The 21,208-nt window shown below is 43.9% G+C and overlaps 2 protein-coding genes across 2 annotated transcripts in view; one reads left to right on the top strand and one right to left on the bottom strand.

Moving 5' to 3' along the window:
- DDX31 (DEAD-box helicase 31) overlaps nt 1–390 on the bottom strand; it is an 83,031-nt gene extending 82,641 nt beyond the window's left edge. The window contains exon 1 of the mRNA XM_017849534.1: nt 111–390. Coding sequence (XP_017705023.1) covers nt 111–212 — 102 coding nt within the window. The 5' untranslated portion in view covers nt 213–390. The remainder of the gene's footprint in view (nt 1–110) is intronic.
- Nucleotides 391–568: 178 nt separating this feature from the next.
- On the top strand, nt 569–20,564 carry GTF3C4 (general transcription factor IIIC subunit 4). Its single transcript, XM_017849518.1, has 5 exons — nt 569–1,509; nt 8,441–10,267; nt 14,708–14,838; nt 18,388–18,476; nt 20,011–20,564. Exons 1-5 carry the CDS (start codon nt 1,153–1,155, stop codon nt 20,073–20,075), a joined length of 2,469 nt encoding a protein of 822 aa, XP_017705007.1. The 5' UTR covers nt 569–1,152; the 3' UTR covers nt 20,076–20,564.
- Nucleotides 20,565–21,208: the final 644 nt, after the last annotated feature.

The raw sequence follows: 21,208 nt of genomic DNA, 5'->3' as shown, positions 1-21,208 counted from the left end.
AAAAAAAAAAACAAAAAAAAAAACAGAGCTTAGTCCGCACTCAGTCGAGGAAAGTGCCTTAGAGAAGTTAAGCCTTGGCCTGGAACTTGCGCCGGAGCGTCAGGTCCTACCTTCCACGGGAAACAGCCTCTAATGCTTTCCTCTACTTTTCCAGGCGCAGGAGCCAGCTCCCCGCCCCTCCACACCGCTCCACTCCCCCCTTCCAGGCGCATCCCCGCGGGTGGTGTTCCGGTTAGAGACACGTGTTTTGGCGCAACTTGTCCCAAAGCTGCCCCGTGTCTGACTTTCTCCCGCTGAACTCCGTAAATGACTCGAAACCCGACGCCGAGGCACGGCTGCAGCTCGCGGCGCGCCGAGAGCCGGGCCGCGGGTGGGGACGGAGCTGAAGCCAGGTCAGAACTCACTCGACTCGCCTGGGCTGAGGGACGTCTGGAGAACGTCCTGGGGTTGTCCGAGAGCGAACCGTCGGCGGCTGCCATGGCCTGCGTGGGTGACGCGTGGTGCAGCGGCGAGCCGGCTGCGCAGACCTGCTGGGCCCGGGACCCCACGTGGGACGCGCGAGGACCCTGCGCCACCGCCCCTTCCGGGTCCGGAACGGCTCCAGCTGTACGGACCCGCCCCGAGAGGAGCCGGGGACGGCGGCACCGGGCGGGTCGGGGCGAGCCGGGGGCGCTGGCCCCGGCCGGGTGGCAGCCCCATTCTGCGTCCCTCGCGGCCTGGCAAAATTACATTCGGCCGAGAGTTCACGCTGGGGAAGCTCTCTGAATGCCTCTGAGAAACGCGGCCCGGCGCCATCTCACCGACCAGTCTCCCCTTTACTGCTGCGTGCCCTTCCTCGCACTTTAGGAACTAAAGCCTGTTTGGGTAGCTCCCTAACAGGCTCTGGAGCTCAATCCCTGGGCAGGGGGAAGGGGGTCTTCCGGGCTCCCAGCTCGAGGTCCTTTTTCTGGACAGGCAGTTCCTCGGCCACCTGGCAGGGCCGCGTTGCCTGGCAACGGCGGGGTCCTTCCTGGCTCGGCGGCGCTCGGGGCCTGAGGGGAGAAAACCGCCGCGGAGGGCGCTGGGGGTGGCGGCGGCGGTCCGGGAGGTGGCCGCGCGACTGAGACGCGGGTTTGGAGCATCAGGGCGTCCGACCTCTGCACCTGAGAGAAGATGAACACGGCCGACCAGGCCCGGGTGGGGCCCGCGGACGACGGGCCTGCGCCACCCGGAGAGGAGGAGGGAGAGGGGGGCGGCGAGGCGGGCGGGAAGGAGCCAGCAGCGGACGCGGCCCCGGGGCCCAGCGCTGCATTCCGCCTCATGGTGACTCGGCGGGAGCCGGCCGTGAAGCTGCAGTATGCGGTGAGCGGCCTGGAACCGCTGGCTTGGTCCGAGGACCACCGCGTGTCTGTGTCCACGGCCCGCAGCATCGCTGTGCTGGAGCTCATCTGCGACGTGCACAACCCGGGCCAGGACCTGGTTATCCACCGCACCTCGGTGCCCGCCCCTCTCAACAGCTGTCTTCTCAAAGTAAGTCATCCCTAGAGTCTTCGCCTGTGCCCCTCTCGCGGCCGCATCATCCATCCCAGGGTAATTCGGTCCCACACTCGGTGCGGGGATTTCCCTCTTCGCGCCGAGCGCTGGGGATTTATTAAGCAGCCAGGGTTGCCACCGCTTAAAAAAAAAAAGAAAAGCTCTACAGCTGTCTGCACCCTGTTTCCCCAGGTCACCCGCCACCCCAAACACAGGTACACACCCAGGGGGCTTCCCGGAGTTGAGTCCAGCCAACCCCTCCTTCGCCCCTGCGTCGGGCCCGCACATGGAGCGGGTTACTCGGTGGTGCTTTCTGAGACTCCACCCCCTGTAGATCCAACCCGGGGCCTGCCTCTGTCGTTGCTCCTATTGTTTGGGGCCGAGTTTCCGAGGTTCTTGGCTGGCTTTGTCTACTGTGTGTGCCCTCCTCTCGCGCCACTTTAGCTTCAGAAAAGAAAAACTGGTCCTATCCATAGTCTTAACTGTTTAAGTGACTTTATTATGAATGGTCCTCGCCTCTCCTTGGGCAAACGGGTAAATACTGGATCTCGGGGTTTGTACTCTAGTTTTTCTTTACTAGCTAAACACCTTTGGGATGTAGAATGAAAATAAAGACTCGAAACAACTGCATATCTTAAACTTCAAGCGCAAGGTCAAGTAAGCCATAGCGTTCCTTTTAGTTGCTTAGAGGTGTAAAAACTTTCCATATATCCTTGATAGAGGTGTACACTTACGTGTGATCTGTCAAAGTGTATATTCATACATTCAATAGATATTTGAATACCACTGTGCTTTGTGCTGCCGCACGCTCTGGAAATAAAGCAGTGTGCAAAATAGAGCCCCTGCCCTCATGAAGCTTACATTCTTTGGCAAGTCAAGCACAAATGATAAGGTCCTGTCAGGTAGTGATAAGCATTATAAAGATGTGTATCCACACACAGAGAACATGTTGATGTGTTCGTAAACTCTTATTCTGTACAGCCATTTAAAATATGAGTCATTAGCTATAGGTATGGTGATGATAACCCTCATCACTTCGTAGCATACTTAATTCAAGTTTCAAACAGCTTGTTGTTAGATTATTCGTCAGCTTGTATGACTAAGCTTTCTCTAAGATCTTGAAGAGGATGTGAACACATTTGTTCAAGTGTAAACAAATCAGATAGATGCAACCCTATGAAATTGAGAATTACAAAAGGAGGAAGGCAGAAGAAAGGTGATTTAAAAGGTGTTATCTTCTGCTGAAAAGGCACTTAACTGTTTCCAAGGATATTCATACGCACATCAACTCAAGGAAAGTATGTATATCAGTATGGTAGAGATCGAATACCTTAGCAGAGAGAATGTAAAAAAAGGAGGGAATAGTAAGAAGAGAGACTTTTATGGGGCAGGTCATCTGGTGGTGACTCTGCAGCAGTCCCAAAGAAGGTAGTGTTTGGTTTGTAAGAGGAAGGAAGGAAAGGGCATTCCAGGTGGTGGGAATGAGGCATTCATCCCATGTGCATACACGTTTAAGTCATGAACATCATTTACTATTGTTTGTATAATGACGGATCAGTACATGAGCTCAAATAGGTTTTCTAGAGAGTCAGAGAAAGTAAGATGAGGCCAGTTGTGAACTTGGAAGGTTAGTATCAGGAAGTTGGCTTCAATCTAGGAAGCCTTTAAGATGTTAACAGTTTCATTAGCATAGAGTGACCTGCTGTGGTTCAGGAACATTGCTGGATAGAGGCAAGAAGATGATTGCTGGGATGAGTGTAAAATAGAAGTTAAGAGATTGGGCTTTGGCACAAGATAGGCCTATCTATAAAAGGGGGATAATGAAACCCTGTTTAGGCTTTTTGGAAGATTAAATTAAACATACATAATCACTTGGCCCAATTCTTGGCACACTGTAAATGCTCAAGGTGAAAATATAATGCAGTTATACAGGTATGAAGGAGTAGGAGTCTGGATTAATATTGTGGTTGTGGACTGTCATTTTGCCTCACTTGACATTTAACACAACTGCTACCTAGTAACCGGAAATCCTTATATAGCTGTCTTATAGTTGACAAACGGCTTCAACGAAATTAATTAGTAACATCATCCCCTTCGTACTGTGGGGTTTTTTTTATGAACATCACATAAACCATCAGTCCTTTTGCAGTCTTTTTAGACTGATTGAAGTGAGTGAATGCTGAATTGTCCCTGCAGTTCTACAAGAGCCCTCTGTGGGTTAAAACTCTTGTGTGATGGTAGGAATGTAAAGAAGTCTGTATCAGCTCTTTGATGACTCCACCCATTGGCAGTCTGTGGATTTAAATCTGCTTGGTGCTGTGCAGCATGCCTTTGGTCTAACCTAAACGGTGGACAGTCTGCAGCGCAGATCACAGTTTTAGTGTAGCATTGTTAGAAAGCTAGGTACTAAACACCTTTGAAGCTTTTGCTCTATGATTCTGTTATTTAGATTATGAATTTGCAGGAAAATCTGCGGTTATGTAATAGTTCAGACATTATCAGCTGTTTTATAAGATTGTATGGTATAAAGGTGAACAGTATAAATCTGAAAAGCAATGAAATAATGATTTAAGAATGTCAGAATTGTTTTTCCCATTGGACTATTGATTTAGTGACTCATCTAGTGAGTCATTTGTGTATAGTTCCAAATTCTGATAATATATGTGTACCGAATTGTATTGCGCATCAGTTGTTAGGAGCCTTAGAAAGTATTAACTTCATCTGCTACATTAAGTTAAATAACTGTTCCTGGCTTTGAACTCTATTACCTGTCCTCAAGAAGCTTACTGTCTAAAAGCTTCAAGTGAATTTTTGTTAGGTGCTTACAAAGTGCCTAATAGTTAGTATTAAAAGTATTTGCCATTAAAAGTAATGGTGAAAACTGCAATTACTTTTGAATAGTATTAGTGGTCAACTGGAAACTGGATGGTGTACAATTAAATGATTGGCTGTGGGCAGGCCCCTGGGAGCTGGACTTTTAAGTATACTCCTTGAGCATCTGAATACTTGATTTGTTAACAGTTTCGTGATAGGGAGAGTTGGAGGGAGGTGCAGTAGTCTTGTTGAAACTAATATGTCAGAAATTGCTACACAAAACCCTAAGACTTTTTCCTACTGGTGAAGATCTGTGCTGCTCTCCATCCTGTCAAGAATTCTTCCCACGATGAGTAGGACCAAGGGTTGCTTGAGCTTCCTTTATTTCATCCCATGCCGCTGCTTTGGGTTACCAATCCTGTGAGTTTACTTCTACAGTAGCTTTTATTTGTAGCAAATTTAACCTATTCTAAGGAGTATTACTTAGTTCACAGTATTAAAGGATTTGATGAACAATTTTATGTCTACCTTTCATTTGGTACACAACTTTATGTCTACCTTGCATTTTTGCATACTTTTATTAGCATTAAAAATCTTATTAACATTTACTTGAGGCCGAGTGCTGTGGCTCACGCCTGTAATCCCAACACTTTGGAAGGCCACGGCAGGAGGATCGCTTGAGCCCAGGAGTTAAAGACCAGCCTGGGCAACACAGGGACACCGCATCTCTACAAAAAAATTTAAAAATTAGCCAGGAATGATGGTGTGCACCTGTGGTCCTAGCTATTGAGGAGGCTGAGGTGAAAGGATTGCTTGACCCCAGGAGGTTGAGGCTGCAGTGAGCTGTAGTCACGCCAGTGCGCTCCAGCCTGGGTGACAGAGACTCTCAAAAGGTTTTCTTTTTTAAGTTCTCAAAGTATATTAACAATTATCATAGGTAACTTTATTGAGCACTTAATATATGCTTTGATATATTGACTTATTTAGCCTCTCTAACTTTATGGGACATGTATTAGTCTCATTTATAAATGAGGAAATTAAGGTCAGAAGGTTTAAGCAATTTGCGCACACAGCTGGTGTGTAGCAGAGCCAGCATTTGAACCCAGGTAGTCTGACATCATAGCACAGATTTTCAGTTATTCTGCTGTGCTTCATTATGTCATCTCACAAATTTTATCTACCTGTAGAAAGCCCCGGGCTTTGATTAGCATTATTTTATTTCCAAGCCAGCCACCTACACCTCATTTAATTGGCATTTTCAGTCTGTGATTCTCCAGCAAGTTTCATAGTGTATCCAAGAGACTACTTTAAAATGCCTTCCTAAAATCAAGATACAGTGCCTGAAACACCATTCCCAAAGTATTCTACATACTTTGGGATAATAAATGGTAAAGGGTAATAACTGTCCTCCCTCCAAAGGCTCTTGTTGTTTAAAAAGGAAAAAAAGTTTGGCTTCCTGTGGCTCAGTAGGTCTTTATAGTAGTTCCCTGGCCAAGGCATTTAGTGTCCTCCTGTCACTTCTTAAGGGAGAATGACATATAATATATAGTATTTCCAAAGCTTGTTTGGCCATAGAACTATTTTTCAAGGGACAATTAAAGGGAGTAGTGTACTGTGAAACACACTGTAGGAAAAGTTAGTTCTCTGTTTTGTGGACAATTTTCTATTTACATTTCATTTTATTTGCTTATCTATTATTAGCAGAAAAGAGAATAAGAATAGATTATTCCTGTTATCCTTTGCTTCTTTCTTTCTTTTTTTTTTGAGACGGAGTCTCACTCTGTCACCCAGGCCAGAGTGCAGTGGCGCGATCTCTGCTCACTGCAAGTTCTACCTCCCGGGTTCACGCCATTCTCCTGCCTCAGCCTCCTGAGTAGCTGGGATTACAGGCACCCACCACCATGCCTGGCTAATTTTTTTGTATTTTTAGAAGAGACGGGGTTTCACCCTGTTAGCCAGGATGGTCTCAATCTCCTGACCTCGTGATCCACCCGCCTTGGCCTCCCAAAGTGCTGAGATTATAGGCGTAAGCCCGGCCATCCTTTGCTTGTTTCTAATCATCAATCCTGTCTGCACAAACTGTTCGTTTGTTTGTACATTGAGTAATTTTTTGTTAGGCTTAATGGTCTGTAGGTTTTGTTATTTATTTACCATTTGGGGGATTTTTTTTTTTTTCTTGCAGAGCCTGGCTCCATCACCCAGGCTGGAGTGCAGTGGCGCAATCTCGGCTCACTCCAACCTCTGCCTCCCAGGTTCAAGCACTTCTCCTGCCTCAGCCTCCTGAGTAGCTGGGGTTACAGGTGTCCACCACCATGCCTGGCTAATTTTTTGATATTTTTAGTAGAGATGGGGCCTCACTATGTTGCCCAGGCTGGTCTCAAACTCTTCGTCTCCAGTGATCCACCCACCTCGGTCTCCCAAAGTGCTGGGATTACAGGTGTGAGCCACCACGCCCAGCCATGGGGGATATTTTTTAACTCTTTGTTGCTCTCTAATTTTCTGATATGTCCCTGGTTGTCCAGACTTCATCTAGGATGTGGTCAGTGGTTCTGCGTTATTGTCTTTCAAGTGCTTTCTGTGTCCTGGAGGGTAATTCCTCTAGGCTTGAAAACTTAAACTCATTCAAAGTGACTTTTATTATATCCATGTGTGTCTTAGGCTGGAATTTCCTTTTAATCATGTTCTACCCTTTCCAATTTAAAGGTCAGCCTCTTTGAAAAAGGAAATTGACACTAAAAAAGAATTGAAGGATTCTTTTTCTTTTATCCATTTCTCTAAAGACAGTGGATAAAGTCCTTCCTTCCTCCTGCTTCCAACATAACAAAAAATTTTGTGGCTAATCTCTGCTCTTTTTGGCTTCAGCCTTCCTATTTTTTTATGGTTCTGAACCACTTTCTTTTGGTCATTTATCTCTTCATCCATCTTTGATGTCCCTTTAAAATCTTATTAAAGAGCTCACAGCTGGGCGTGGTGGCTCGCACCTGTAATCCCAGCACTTTGGGAGGCTGAGGCAGGTGGATCACTTGAGGTCAGGAGTTCGAGACCAGCCTGACCAACATGGTGAAACCCTGTCCCTACTAAAAATACAAAAATTAGCTGGGTGTGGTGGTGCACACTTGTAATCCCAGTCACTTGGGAGGCTGAGGCAGGAGAATCACTTGAACCCTGGAGGCGGGATTTGAAGTGAGCCAAGATTGTGCCACTGCACTGCAGCCCGAGCGACAGAATGTCTTACTGTCCGATACATGTTATGAACTTGGAGGAGGGAGAGATGAATGAAAGCTTGAACGACCTCAGAAGGCCTTATAGGGAGAATTAGATCTGGTAGGATAGATGGGATTTATATAGGGAGAACTAGGCAAGGGAGCCAGGGAAAGCTGAGGTGGGAGTGTTCAGGAATGGCAACTAGAATAGTCTGATTAGAGTGAACATTATTCTGTAGAAATAGTAAACAAAGCAGTTGGAGTTGGCTCTTGCCATTATTTGTGAATGAAATTTCAGATAAAGGACCTAAAGGTGGCATTTGTATTGCAAAGATAGTGTAAAAATCTAAATATCAATTTGTATCAAAGATATATATAGACACATATTTTCATAATTTTTTTTTTTTTTTTTTGAGACGGAGTCTTGCTCTGTCACCCAGGCTGGAGTGCAGTGACACGATCTCAGCTCACTGCAACCTCCAACTCCCAAGTTCACGCCGTTCTCCTGCCTCAGCCTCCCGAGTAGTTGGGACTACAGGCGCCCACCACCACGCCCGGCTAATTTTTTTTATTTTTAGTAGAAACGGGGTTTCACCATGTTAGCCAGGATGGTCTCGATCTCCTGACCTTGTAATCCACCTGCCTCGGCCTCCCAGAGTGCTGGGATTACGGGTGTGAGCCACCGCACCAGGCCTTATTTTCATAAATTTGTTAACACCTTTTTTGTTTTGTGACTAGCTCAAATAAATGCTGTATTGAATCTTAAGAAGCAAGTATATTTCTGTTGGATATATTAATTCTAAGAAGAATATGAGAACCAGGCCATGAATAATGACACTTACTCTGACATTTTTAAAACATTGCCATTTCCTAAACACTCATCTGATAGTTTTTATATCTCTTATTTTCAGGTTGGCTCAAAAACAGAAGTTGCTGAGTGCAAGGAGAAATTCGCCGCCTCCAAGGACCCCACGGTCAGTCAGACTTTCATGTTGGATAGAGTGTTCAACCCTGAGGGGAAGGCTTTACCACCAATGAGAGGATTCAAGTACACCAGCTGGTCTCCCATGGGTTGTGATGCTAATGGCAGGTGCCTCTTGGCAGCACTGACCATGGACAATCGCCTGACCATCCAGGCAAATCTCAACAGGCTACAGTGGGTCCAGCTGGTTGACCTGACTGAGATCTATGGAGAACGTCTTTATGAGACCAGTTACAGGCTCTCTAAAACTGAGGCCCCGGAAGGAAATCTCGGGGATTTTGCTGAGTTTCAGAGGAGACACAGCATGCAGACCCCAGTCAGAATGGAGTGGTCGGGCATCTGTACCACTCAGCAGGTCAAGCATAATAACGAATGCCGGGATGTTGGCAGTGTGCTCCTGGCCGTCCTCTTTGAAAATGGTAATATCGCCGTGTGGCAGTTTCAGCTGCCCTTTGTAGGAAAAGAATCCATCTCTTCATGCAACACGATTGAGTCAGGAATCACCTCTCCCAGTGTATTGTTTTGGTGGGAATATGAGCACAATAATCGAAAAATGAGTGGCCTTATTGTGGGGAGTGCTTTTGGACCCATAAAAATTCTTCCTGTCAATCTCAAAGCAGTCAAAGGCTATTTCACTTTAAGGCAGCCTGTTATCTTGTGGAAAGAAATGGACCAGTTACCTGTGCACAGCATCAAATGTGTACCACTTTATCATCCTTACCAGAAGTGTAGTTGCAGCTTAGTAGTGGCTGCAAGAGGCTCTTATGTATTTTGGTGTCTTCTTCTGATCTCCAAAGCAGGGCTGAATGTTCACAATTCCCATGTCACAGGCCTTCACTCACTGCCGATTGTCTCCATGACTGCAGACAAACAGAATGGAACAGTCTATACTTGCTCCAGTGATGGAAAGGTGAGGCAGCTGATTCCCATTTTCACAGATGTTGCATTGAAGTTTGAACACCAGTTGATTAAACTCTCAGATGTGTTTGGCTCAGTGAGGACTCACGGGATAGCAGTGAGCCCCTGCGGTGCGTACCTGGCCATCATTACCACTGAGGGTATGGTCAACGGCCTCCACCCCGTTAACAAAAACTACCAGGTCCAGTTTGTTACTCTCAAAACCTTTGAAGAGGCAGCTGCTCAGCTCCTGGAATCTTCAGTTCAAAACCTTTTTAAGCAGGTAGATTTAATAGACCTAGTACGCTGGAAGATTTTAAAAGATAAACATATCCCTCAATTTTTACAAGAAGCTTTGGAAAAAAAGATTGAAAGCAGTGGAGTCACCTATTTTTGGCGTTTTAAGCTTTTCCTCCTGAGGATTTTATATCAGTCAATGCAGAAAACCCCTTCAGAAGCCTTGTGGAAACCCACCCATGAGGACTCAAAAATCTTACTAGTGGATTCACCTGGGATGGGCAATGCTGACGATGAACAGCAGGAAGAAGGCACTTCTTCCAAACAGGTGGTGAAGCAAGGCCTGCAGGAGAGGAGCAAGGAAGGAGATGTAGAGGAGCCCACTGATGACTCGCTCCCCCCGACTGGAGATGCTGGAGGCCGTGAGCCAATGGAAGAGAAACTCCTGGAAATCCAAGGGAAAATTGAAGCTGTGGAGATGCACTTGACCAGGGAACACATGAAGCGAGTCTTAGGAGAAGTGTATCTGCACACCTGGATCACAGAAAACACTAGCATCCCCACCCGAGGACTCTGTAACTTTTTAATGTCTGATGAAGAGTATGATGACAGAACAGCACGGGTAGGTGTTTATTAACAGAAACTCTGAAATTGTAAAGTCTGCTTTCTTCATGAGAAAGAAATGACCTAAATTGAGTTCCTGAAGATCAGCTTTTGCTTTGACATTTTTTAGGTAATTGATTTGCATGAGGTGCAGGGGAATAAATAGGAAATGTGGATTAATGCAGAAGATGCATTCATCGCATATAAAGAATATTTTGATTCTTCTTCACACTGGCCTTAATAGATATGCAGAGTTTGCAGGATGAGCTCTCCAGACTGAATTAGCTCAAAGAGACTGCATTTAGCTGAGTAATATGTGATGGGCAGTCATGGCCATAGAAATATGGTGCCCATGCTCCCTGCCCTTCCTCTTTTACAAAAGTTTTGTAGGGGAGGGGTGTAGTGACATGTTTTCCGTTTGATAGGATTTAAGGATATCTTCACATTTAGTCAAGAAAGACATGTAAAGTAAATGAATCATTACTCATGTCTCATTTTTACAAAAACTGGGCACAATCTTTATTTTGGTAACAGAACAATCATAGTGTTATCCAGAATGTATTCTATAGCATTTAAGTTGCTTAATGGAACACGGGGTTCCCAGTGCATATCACCATCCTAAGGGTTCTGAGAATTCCTACAGAAAAGGAACCGATACCTTTGTGTAGTTCAGTATTACTCAGACTTCCTGATCGCAGAATCTTTCTTGCAGCTAATAGCTGCTAAAATCCTGAAGACCTCATGTTCCAGGAAATATACTGTATTCTAAAATACTCAAAACCACAAATATCTGTGTTCCTTTTTACTTCAAAGATTGATACTTACTGACTAACATCTTAAAATATTAATTGAAGGCAGTATCTTTGTTCGTAATGTTAAGCCATTCACAATCACTTCTTGCATTTTCTTGTTGGAAAGAATGTGTATGTTTGTGTACACACATTTGCCTTTGAAATTATTGGTCATAGAATGTTTGCAGTGGTCTTAAGAGTATTAAGATGCACTGTTCATGTAAATGACTTTTCTTCTTTAAAAGTTAACTTTTGGGGCCGAGCGTGGTGGCTCACGCCTGTAATCCCAGCATTTTGAGAGGCTGAGGAGGGTGGATCACAAGGTCAGGAGTTTGAGACCAGCCTAGCCAACATGGTGAAACACCATCTCTACTAAAAATAAAAATTAGCCAGGCATAGTGGCGGGTGCCTGTAATCCCAGCTACTTGGGAGGCTGAGGCAGGAGAATCGCTTGAACCTGGGAGGCGAAGGTTGCAGTGAGCTGAGATTGTGCCATTGTACAACCGACAAGAGCAAAACCCCATCTCAAAAAAAAAAAAAAAAAGGTTTTTTGTTTTGTTTTGTTTTGGTTTTGTTTTTTTGAGAGTCTCACTCTGTCCCCCAGGCTGGAGTGCAGTGGCACGATCTCAGCTCACTACAAGCTCCACCTCCTGGGTTCACGCCATTCTCCTGCCTCAGCCTCCTGAGTAACTGGGACTACAGGCGCCCGCCACCACGCCTGGCTAATTTTTTGTATTTTTTGTAGTAGAAACGGGGTTTCACCGTGTTAGCCAGGATGGTCTCGATCTGACTTTGTGATCTGCCCACCTCTCCCTCCCAAAGTGCTAGGATTACAGGCATGAGCCACCGTGCCCTGCCAAAAAAACTTAATTTTTAAACGTTGTTTCATTGTGTTCCAAATTGTCTAGAAGAGTATTCTGGTTATCACAATGCCATGGGACCTAGTTAGGTTTATTATAAGAGTCAGTGAAAATAAGCAAAACATGTTAGAAAGTACTAGAGGTTGGGTTTGTAATGATTTAGAATAATTGTCCAGGTACTCCATGAGCCCGGGAAGCTACATTGAGCATGGTGATGTGATTCCAACAGAGCCAGTTTAAAAACCAGAAGATTACGCACCTATCCCTGTCTATAGCAACTGAGTTTATTGAAGACCATGCATTCCTGTCTTAAAAATCCAACTGTATGCATAAAATGAAGACTTTTTAAACCCAGGATGTTGATTTATTAGTAGTTATAAATTATTTTGGAGATTATCAGCCTAGTATGCTGGTACAGTTAAACTAGCACTTTTAAACCTTTTTTCATTATCACTTCCCCCAGAGCATTTGTAGACACTTTTTTTGGAATTGCCCCTGCCCATGAAGTTTTAATACCACAGATGTATTTTGTGTGTGCGTTTATGTACTGTGTGTATATCTTTGCTTTATATGTAAAAAGAGTAAGAACTTTTCTCCCCAAGAACTAATATTTGCTGCTTTTTAAGGACTATTACTCCCATTGAGAATATGTGAGTCAGAATAACACAGTTAAGAATTGAGCTTGCCAAGGTCAAGGCTACTGCGAACAAATAGCAGTCTTTCCTTATGTAAAATTGAGGTATATCTGGGCTGGGTGCAGTGGTCACACCTGTGACCTCAGCACTTTGGGAGGCCAGGGTATGAGGATGGCTTGAGCCCAGGTATTCAAGGCCAGCCTGAGCAACATAGCGAGACCCTGTCTCTACATAAAGTGAAGGAAAAAAAAAAATTATCTTTGTGTGGTGGCACAAGCCTGTAGTCCTAGCTACTTGGGAGGCTGAAGGGGGTGCCATGTTCGCACCACTGCACTCTAGCCACGGCAACAGCGAGACCTTGTCTTAAAAAGAAAATAGACGTGCATCTGTATGGGAGGAATTCTGAGTAGTTTTTGTCACTGTATCATTATCAGGATGTTTGGCCTGTCTAGAAAAGCAGAGTGAGGCTGGGCGCGGTGGCTCACGCCTGTAATCCCAACACTTTGGGAGGCCAAGGTGGGCAGATCACGAGGTCAGGAGATCGAGAGCATCCTGGCCAACACGGTGAAACCCTTTCTCTACTAAAACAACAAAAAAGTAGCCAGACCCTGTAGTCCCAGCTACTTGGGAGGCTGAGGCAGGAGAATGGCATGAACCCAGGAGGTAGAGCTGGCAGTGAGCCAAGATCACGTCACTGCACTCCAGCCTGGGTGACAGAGCGAGACTCTGCCTCAAAAAAAGAAAAGAAAAGAAAAGAAAAACAGAATGAGTTTGGTCATCCTTGCTGTAAGGGACCATATGTTAGAATTCTTAAGACTGAAAAGAAAAAAGGCCAAAAATTAATGGGATTTAAATTTGTAGGGTATATGCAGAAGAGGTAAGATACTGGGTTTACCAACTTCTGAGCTAGTAAGACACGCTTTGAAACTTACGTGAACTAATTTTAGTGAATTAATCCAAAATCTTGTGGATTCATTTATAAGAAGCAGAAATGGATTCAGAACTGGAAGGGCACTATCACTACTAAGAGAAGACAACTCTTGAGGGTTGTGTATCCCAGCCTCCAAATTACATATCCAGTGAAGTTAAAAAAAAAAAAAAAGGCAAACAAACGTGAACTGGATTCAAGTTTTTTTCAGACTTTTATGTTTAAACAGTATAATCTTTTTTTTTTTTTTCTTGAGATGGAGTCTCACTCTGTCACCCAGGCTAATGTGCAGTGGCACAACCTCGGCTCACTGCAACCTCTGCTCACAGGCTCAGGCAGATCCTTCTGCCTCAGCCTCCTGAGTAGCTGGGATTACAGGCATGTGCCACCACGCCCAGCTAATTTTTCTATTTTTAGTAGACACGGGGTTTCACCATGTTGGCCACCTGGCCTCGAACTCCTGATCTCAAGTGATCCACCCACCTTGGCCTCCCAAAGTGCAGGGATTACAGGCATGAGCCACTGTGCCCAGCCAAGAGTATAATCTTAATAAAGCACAGAAAAGCAAAACTGAAGCAAAGAAAGGCCTAGAGTCTGCCATTACCTCTCTCACTCCCAGCTTCTTGCTCCTATAGTAGGTCTTGCCGTGCCTCTGCAGTGGGGTCAGCTTGTCTTCGATTGCAGTCTACTGGACTATGTTGGCCATGGGTCTTTGGGCCATCAGAAGGGGAAATTATTTTTTAATCCTGATCTTTTTACTTTGTAAGCCTTTCTTTTAAAATAGACATTTGTACAGTTCTACAAAGAGAGCAGTATTCCACATAATATTTTGCCTATAGAGATTATGCTTTTTCTTCTTAAAGTCAAAACATTATAAATAATAGCTAAATACTTTGTCTTCTAATAGAACTCTGAAATCCTTGTCCCAGAAGCAGCTAAAACAAGGCAAGTCATAAGATTTTGGTTTTCAGAACAGTTTTCTTAGTGGTTACACCCTGTTGCCACAGAGTACCTGAATAAATTTATTTTATTTAGCTAGGTGACACAGGTTGAAACTCTAGTTCATTTATTTTCCAGACAGTATAATCAGCCTTTTTGGCAATGCAGATCCCCTGTCTTTTGTGAAATACTGCTCTTTGCTCTTTTCTTTTTATTATTTTTTAATTTTCCCTTTGTGTTTGTCGGCTTTTTCTTCAGGAAATCCTGCACTTACACTAAACTTTGCTGACTACTTTGTCTTACTAGGTGCTGATTGGACATATCTCAAAGAAGATGAACAAACAGACTTTCCCTGAGCACTGTAGTTTGTGTAAAGAGATCTTGCCATTCACAGATCGCAAACAGGCAGTTTGTTCCAATGGCCACATTTGGCTCCGGTAAGCCATTTTAAAAGTTCCTACTTCTGCTCGTTTTTCAGTTTTGTGTAGCACAAACTACTGTATGTGACAGAATAGCAACTTTATGCCAGTTATCTGTTGCCCTTGCCAATTTGTTGGAGAAAAGCTGCTATATTACAAAGCCTGATGTCAGCTTTTTTCATCAGTATCACTCAAGCAAGTTGGCCTTTAAAGACAGTTTTTTACTGCTTAATATATAGGAGTTTTCTTACTTTATTTGTTCAATTTCATAATTGAACAAATTATGCCTCCTCTTCCTAGCCTCATTCTAAGACCTTGGTGTGTCCTCATGTTACTGGACCTGTGGGCTGCATTTGACACAATTACTTCCTCCTTGAAGCACTTTCATCACCTGCCTTCTGGGACGCAGGAACCCTGGTTTTCTTCCTGTCTCTGACTCTTCATTCTCAGTTGACTTTGCTGACAGGCACCTCACCTGTCTGTCTTTCACCTGTTTTTCTTCTCTTTGCACTTTCCCAGGGCAGTTGCTTATCGTCTGCACAATGATGATTTAAACTTAGAGCTTTTGCCTGTATCTCTCCCCCTAAGTCTAGGCTTAAGTATCTAACTGCCTGCTCAGTACCTCTATTTGGATGTTTAATAGGCATTTCAAATTGGAATCCAACCTTTTGTTACTACCTCTGCAGCCCTGGTCTAAAACACCATCATCTCTTGCCCAGATTATTATACCTGTAGTTACTTTCCATCTGGTCTTCCCCCTTCCATCCTTGCCCCTCCAGTCTGTTCTCATTACAGTCGGGATAGTGATTGTGTCAAAACTTTGTCGCTGGCTACTTGTTTCTGATGAGTAAAACTAAAACCCTCTCAGTGATCCACAAGACGCCACACAGCCTGAGGCCCCTTCTTCCCTTTGTCCTCCTGCTGACCTCGTCTGCTGTGTTTCTCCATCTTGTTCGCTTCACTCCAGGCAGACTGGCTTCATTCCTCAGGTACGTGAGGCATCCCTCCACCTCAGGACATCTACACTGGCTGATTCCTCTACCCAGGATGTTTTTCCAGCAGATGTCCACATGGCTTCCTCCAGTGCCCCTTTATCAGTTAGGCCTTCCTGGCTACCATTCCTAAAATTGTAACACCCCACCGACATACCTTCCCCTCCCAATGTTTTGCATCCTCCTTCCTTGCTTTATTATTTTCCTCTTTAATAATTATCACTATTTAATATATTTTTTCCTTGTCCTTCCTCTAGAATAGAAAGCTCTATGAAGACAGGAACTTTTGTGTTTTGTTCACAGCTATTTCTAGAACAATGCCTAGTGCATGGTGGGCACTAAATTTTTTAATTTTTAATTTTAATTTAATTTTTATTTTCGAGACAGGGTCTTTCTGTGTCGCCCAGGCTGGAGTGCAGTGGCACAATCTTGGCTCACTGCGACCTTTGCTTCCTGGGTTTAAGCGATTCTCCCACCTCAGCCTCCCCGGTAGCTGGAACTACAGGCATGCACCGCCACACCCAGCTAATTATTTTTTGTATTTTTGGTAGAGACAGGGTTTCACCATGTTGACCAGGCTGGTCTTGAACTCCTGGGCTCAAGTGATCCACCTGCCTTGGCCTCCCAAAGTGCTGGAACTACAGGCGTGAGCCACTGCACCCAGCCAAATTTTTAACAAGATTGTGCTACACATACCATATTAACTCACCAGTTCTGTTATCAAAATGTATGGACATTTTTCTACATCAGTACAAAGATAACATTCTTAATGGCTATAGAGGTTTCCATTGTACAGATGTTTCATAGTTTACCCCTTATTGATAATTTGTTCTTTTCCAATTTGTATTGTATTCCTACAGTTTTTTTTTTTTTTTTTTTTGAGATGGAGAGATGAAGTCTCACTATGTTGCCCATGGTGGACTCGAACTCCTGGGCTCCAGTGATCCTCCTGCCTCAGCCTCCTGAGTAGCCAGGACTTTGGGCATGTACCACCATGCCTGGCTCCTACACTTTTCTAATTTTGACCATTCAGACTTTTAAGAGGGAAGAATAGGAAATAAGCTTGTAGTGTATTTTAGGTTAGGAATAAAAATAAAAACATTTATTGAGCACTACTAATATGCCAGGCACAGTCTAAGCTGTACACATGTATTAAGTTACTATATTATGCTGGTTGTGAAAATAAGTTGGTAGGAGTACAGGCATGTGCCATTGCACCTGGCTTTCTGTTAGTTAAGACTGGGTATAACTACTGTCTTTAAGACTCTGACAGTACACTGGGGAAAACCCTGACGAATATTGAAGGCAAAGTTAATGGTGCGAAAAGAGACAGGATACTAACAAATGTTCACAGGTTCAATTCCATCCAAAGATTATCATTGAGCCTCTACCAGGGCCAGGCAAATAAGGATAGGTGGAATGTATTTTCACAACAACCATGCATGGGGAGCATCATGATTACTTTTGTTTTTATAGATGAGGAGATTGGGGCCTAGGGAAGTTAAATAATTTGCCTAAGTCACAATGGTGGTTTGTGGCATAGCTCAGAACCTGACATTCTGGCTCCAGAAGCCACATGTGTAAGCATTACACATTAATGTCTCCTAGATGGGTTTTTTTCAGGAAAATTGTTTTCATTTTTACTGACTAAAGTTACGGCTGAAATACCTCAGTATGATTTCTCTAGGTGAGAACCAGTGCTTGCTGTCACTCAGATGTAATCTTTCTTCCTAGATATCCATGCCTTTACTCAAGGTATACCTGCTTGGAGTCCCTTCCCTTAACCTCCTCCTCTGTATTTTCTGCTCCTTAGTTGCTCACCTGAAAACTTGTTATCTTTTGGGGAACCTTCCCTGCAACCCAGATGTACTCTTTCCCATCTCATTGCATCCCACCTATCCTTATTTGCCTGGCGCTGGTAGATAGTCAGTGAATAATCTTTGGATGGAATTGAACCTGTGAACATTGGTTAGTGTCCTGTCGTTTTTTTGCACCATTAATTTTGCCTTCGATATTCTTCAGGGTTTTCCCCAATGTACTGTCAGAGTCTTAAAGACAGTGATTATACCTAATCTTAACTAATAGAAAGCTGGGTACAGTGGCACATGCCTGTAATCCCAGCTACTTGGGAGGCTTAGGCAGAGGATCACTTGAGCCCAGGAGTTCAAGCTCAGGCTGGGCAACGTAACGAGACCCTGTCTCAAAACAACAGCAACAACAAAAAAACCTAACGAATAATTCTCAATATAATACATGATCAGTTTTTAAAAAACATATCAAGAATTTAAAGTGCAGTCAGGTATGGACAGACTAAATTCTTTTCTGATGCTCAAACAGGAAAAAAAGCTGCAATCTACCTGGATTAGAACCTTTATGTCTCTTTGCTAAGCATGGATCATAGGTTTGGCCAGCTTTGGTGCACAGGGGATACATTGTTGCGTGAATGTATGAGTATCATCCTTTCAGTTGGTTAATGTGTAGTTTTATGATAACTCTCTGTGATGGAGAAACACCAGTTTCTGAGTGTTAGTAGAGGAAACCCTCTCCCTTGCCAATACAGTCTGTCTTCTTTCAGGTGCTTCTTAACCTACCAGTCCTGCCAGAGTTTGATATATAGAAGGTGTTTGCTCCATGACAGCATTGCCCGGCATCCAGCTCCAGAAGGTGAATGCTTTCCCTTACTTGGGAGGGTGGGTGGGTGGAGCATGCTGGCAGCGGGCCAGCGCCCCAGAATAACAGTTTAAGTCACACTCTACATGTCTTGGTGTTGTGCTGTCAGGGATAGGGGGTGGGGAGCAGGCTCCTGCTGCTCTTTACAGTGTTACCATGAAGCCACAGTTAACTAAAACATGGCCATTGGAATACGTCATATTGAAGTGCATACTGCATTTAGTATGTGAGTTAAGTGTGTCTGCAGTTGCTATTCTGTCACTGCAAACAAATTACTCATGCCAAAAAATGTCAGTTTGTTTCAGTAGATGACATAGATTATATTTGAATGTAAACTCTGTAGATGATACTGTATACGAAGACAACATTATTGAACCAGTAATAGGATATTCACTTGGAGTCATTCTTCCAGTAGCCATGATGGGTTTTTCCTGGTTGGTCTATGTGTTCTTTCCTGATAGCTCTAATGTCATCCATTTCTGAGGTAACTACCTGAAAATAAGATTGTAGAGTGGGCAGGAATTAGTGATTTAATGATGCCAGTGTCAGATTTTGTCCTGACGTTAATAATGCACTCTAACCAAGTGAGCTAACTAGATACAGAATATACAATTATATATGCATTTTGGAGGGAATATTCTGTTCTCAGCTGAAACAAACAGCATTCTATATAAAACTACATACACTCTTGAATTTTGTTCTAAACTGGCAGAAGCTCTCTAATTCTCGTAAGTAGGTATATTGATACCTTGTGTTCTGTTGTAGCTTTTTATTAGGGAAACTACAATCATACACAAAAGGAAAGAGAAGAGTATAATAGACCCCTGTGTGCCCAGCACTTCGGAAATTACTGACTCATGGCCTTTTCTGTTTCATGTCTAGTTCCCTCACCCACCTCTCTCCTCCTGATGGATTATTTTGAAACACATTTTTGGGAACTTTTAAATTTTTACTGCAATTGATGATTGATACGCTGCCTAAGCGGGAAATCTGGAAGAGACTGAAACTTTAAATCATGCCCATTGACTTTGAGTCTAGCCATGTAGAGCTTTTGGGAAGAATGAGAAGCTACTGGATCTAGAAAAGCATTGGAGTAGAGCTTTTCATGGATGAAAGAGGAGGAGGATTTGACCAGTGTTGCCACATTTTTATTTCTCAAGAGCATAGCATTTTCCTATTACTGTAATTTTATGAGAGAATATTTTAACATTAACAGTGTATGAAGAACACGTTCTCGGAATACAGTCCTTTCTTTAAATTGAATAAATTTAGCTTTATGAAACATTCTTCATTACCCTTATTTTCCTGTTTCATCACACTTTGTGAACCACAAGTTTAGTCCAGCCTCACTTGGAATGTTGGAAACCGAAGCCCAAAGAAGTGAAGTGCTTTGTCTAGGGATGTGTAGCTGATTCATTGCAGAATTGGGACCAGAATGCCCATCTCTCAATGCTACAGTCCGGTGTTCATCCCTTCTGACTGCCTTTTCCGAAGCTAATAGTTGATACCACTTGTCTTCCTTTTGCAGATCCCGACTGGATTAAGAGGTTACTGCAGAGCCCCTGCCCTTTCTGTGATTCTCCTGTCTTCTAAATAATCAGTGACAGGAAGATGGAAGGGCTGATGAACTCTACCATGGAAAACTTCCTCCAGCCTGAAGAGAAGGATGCACTGGAGGAAGCCTGACCCTCACACGTGGAGAGAAGTCCTTGGTGATTGTAAAGAGGGCCCCTGGAGCTCATTTCTGAAGGGCACTCTCCATCTCCAGGGACTAACGGATGTCCTTTGAAATGGCTGGACTCAGAGAGTTGGAGTCGTTTTGAGATGAGCATTAGCCCCAGCTTTGTAACCAATGAGGAACACTTAAGTATCTTGACAGAAGCAATTTGAACACAATGTCCCGTAATTTCTAGGAACAGAAGGGTCTTTTCTAGAGAACCTTTTCTGGATAAGGACCTTGCTGGGTTGAGTTAGGTTTTAATTCTTGCTTTGGTCTGGAACTGCCTTCTGGCTCCAGAACTTAAATTGCTTGGTCCGTGGCATCTGATGTACCAACAGAGATTAAAAGTGTGTAAAGCAACACATGGGCTGATGTTTTGTTCTCAGAAAATAGCTGCTGGTCTGCATCCCTCCATTCTTGTTTTTTATGCATATGGAAAACATTTTCCTAAAACTATTCTCAAGTTGAAGCCAAGACTAAAATTTAATGTGTCAAATGATCTGGTAACTATTATAATGAGTAATTGTGACTTATTTTCATTCTCTCCCGTGTCATCAGGTTTCCTGACCCAACTCCTTAATCCGTATAAAGATGTCAAATACTGTAGTTTACCCAAGCCACAGCCCTGCTTCAGACTTAACTGTGGTAGCCTAGATGAGCTATTTGTACACAGAGGAAAAAAAGATATTTTCCTCTTTTAGTAATAAAACGTTTAGTATTTTTAATGTTGACATTTCCAGATGTTTCATTGAGTATCCAGGGGTCTGTCTGGAGACTTCTAGAGAGGGACAGCTCAGACGTGGGGCCCTTGAGCTCGAGTGCAGTAAGCTTGTGCAATTCAGTTGAACAGAGCCTGGCAGTGTCTTCTCTGCACACAGCCCCTTGATATTTGGAATCCAGGTTCTGCCCCCACCCCTACCCACCCAGTGGTCTGTTAAGATGTCCCAGATGGGGCCGGGTGTGGTGGCTCACGCCTGTAATTGCAGCACGTTGGGAGACCAAGGCA

Source organism: Rhinopithecus bieti, unplaced genomic scaffold (genome assembly GCF_001698545.2).
Source record: "Rhinopithecus bieti isolate Rb0 unplaced genomic scaffold, ASM169854v2 scaffold_2205, whole genome shotgun sequence".
Lineage (NCBI taxonomy): Eukaryota > Metazoa > Chordata > Mammalia > Primates > Cercopithecidae > Rhinopithecus > Rhinopithecus bieti.
Note: the sequence above shows the minus strand (reverse complement) of the source record. Positions and strands in the feature narration are given on the sequence as shown.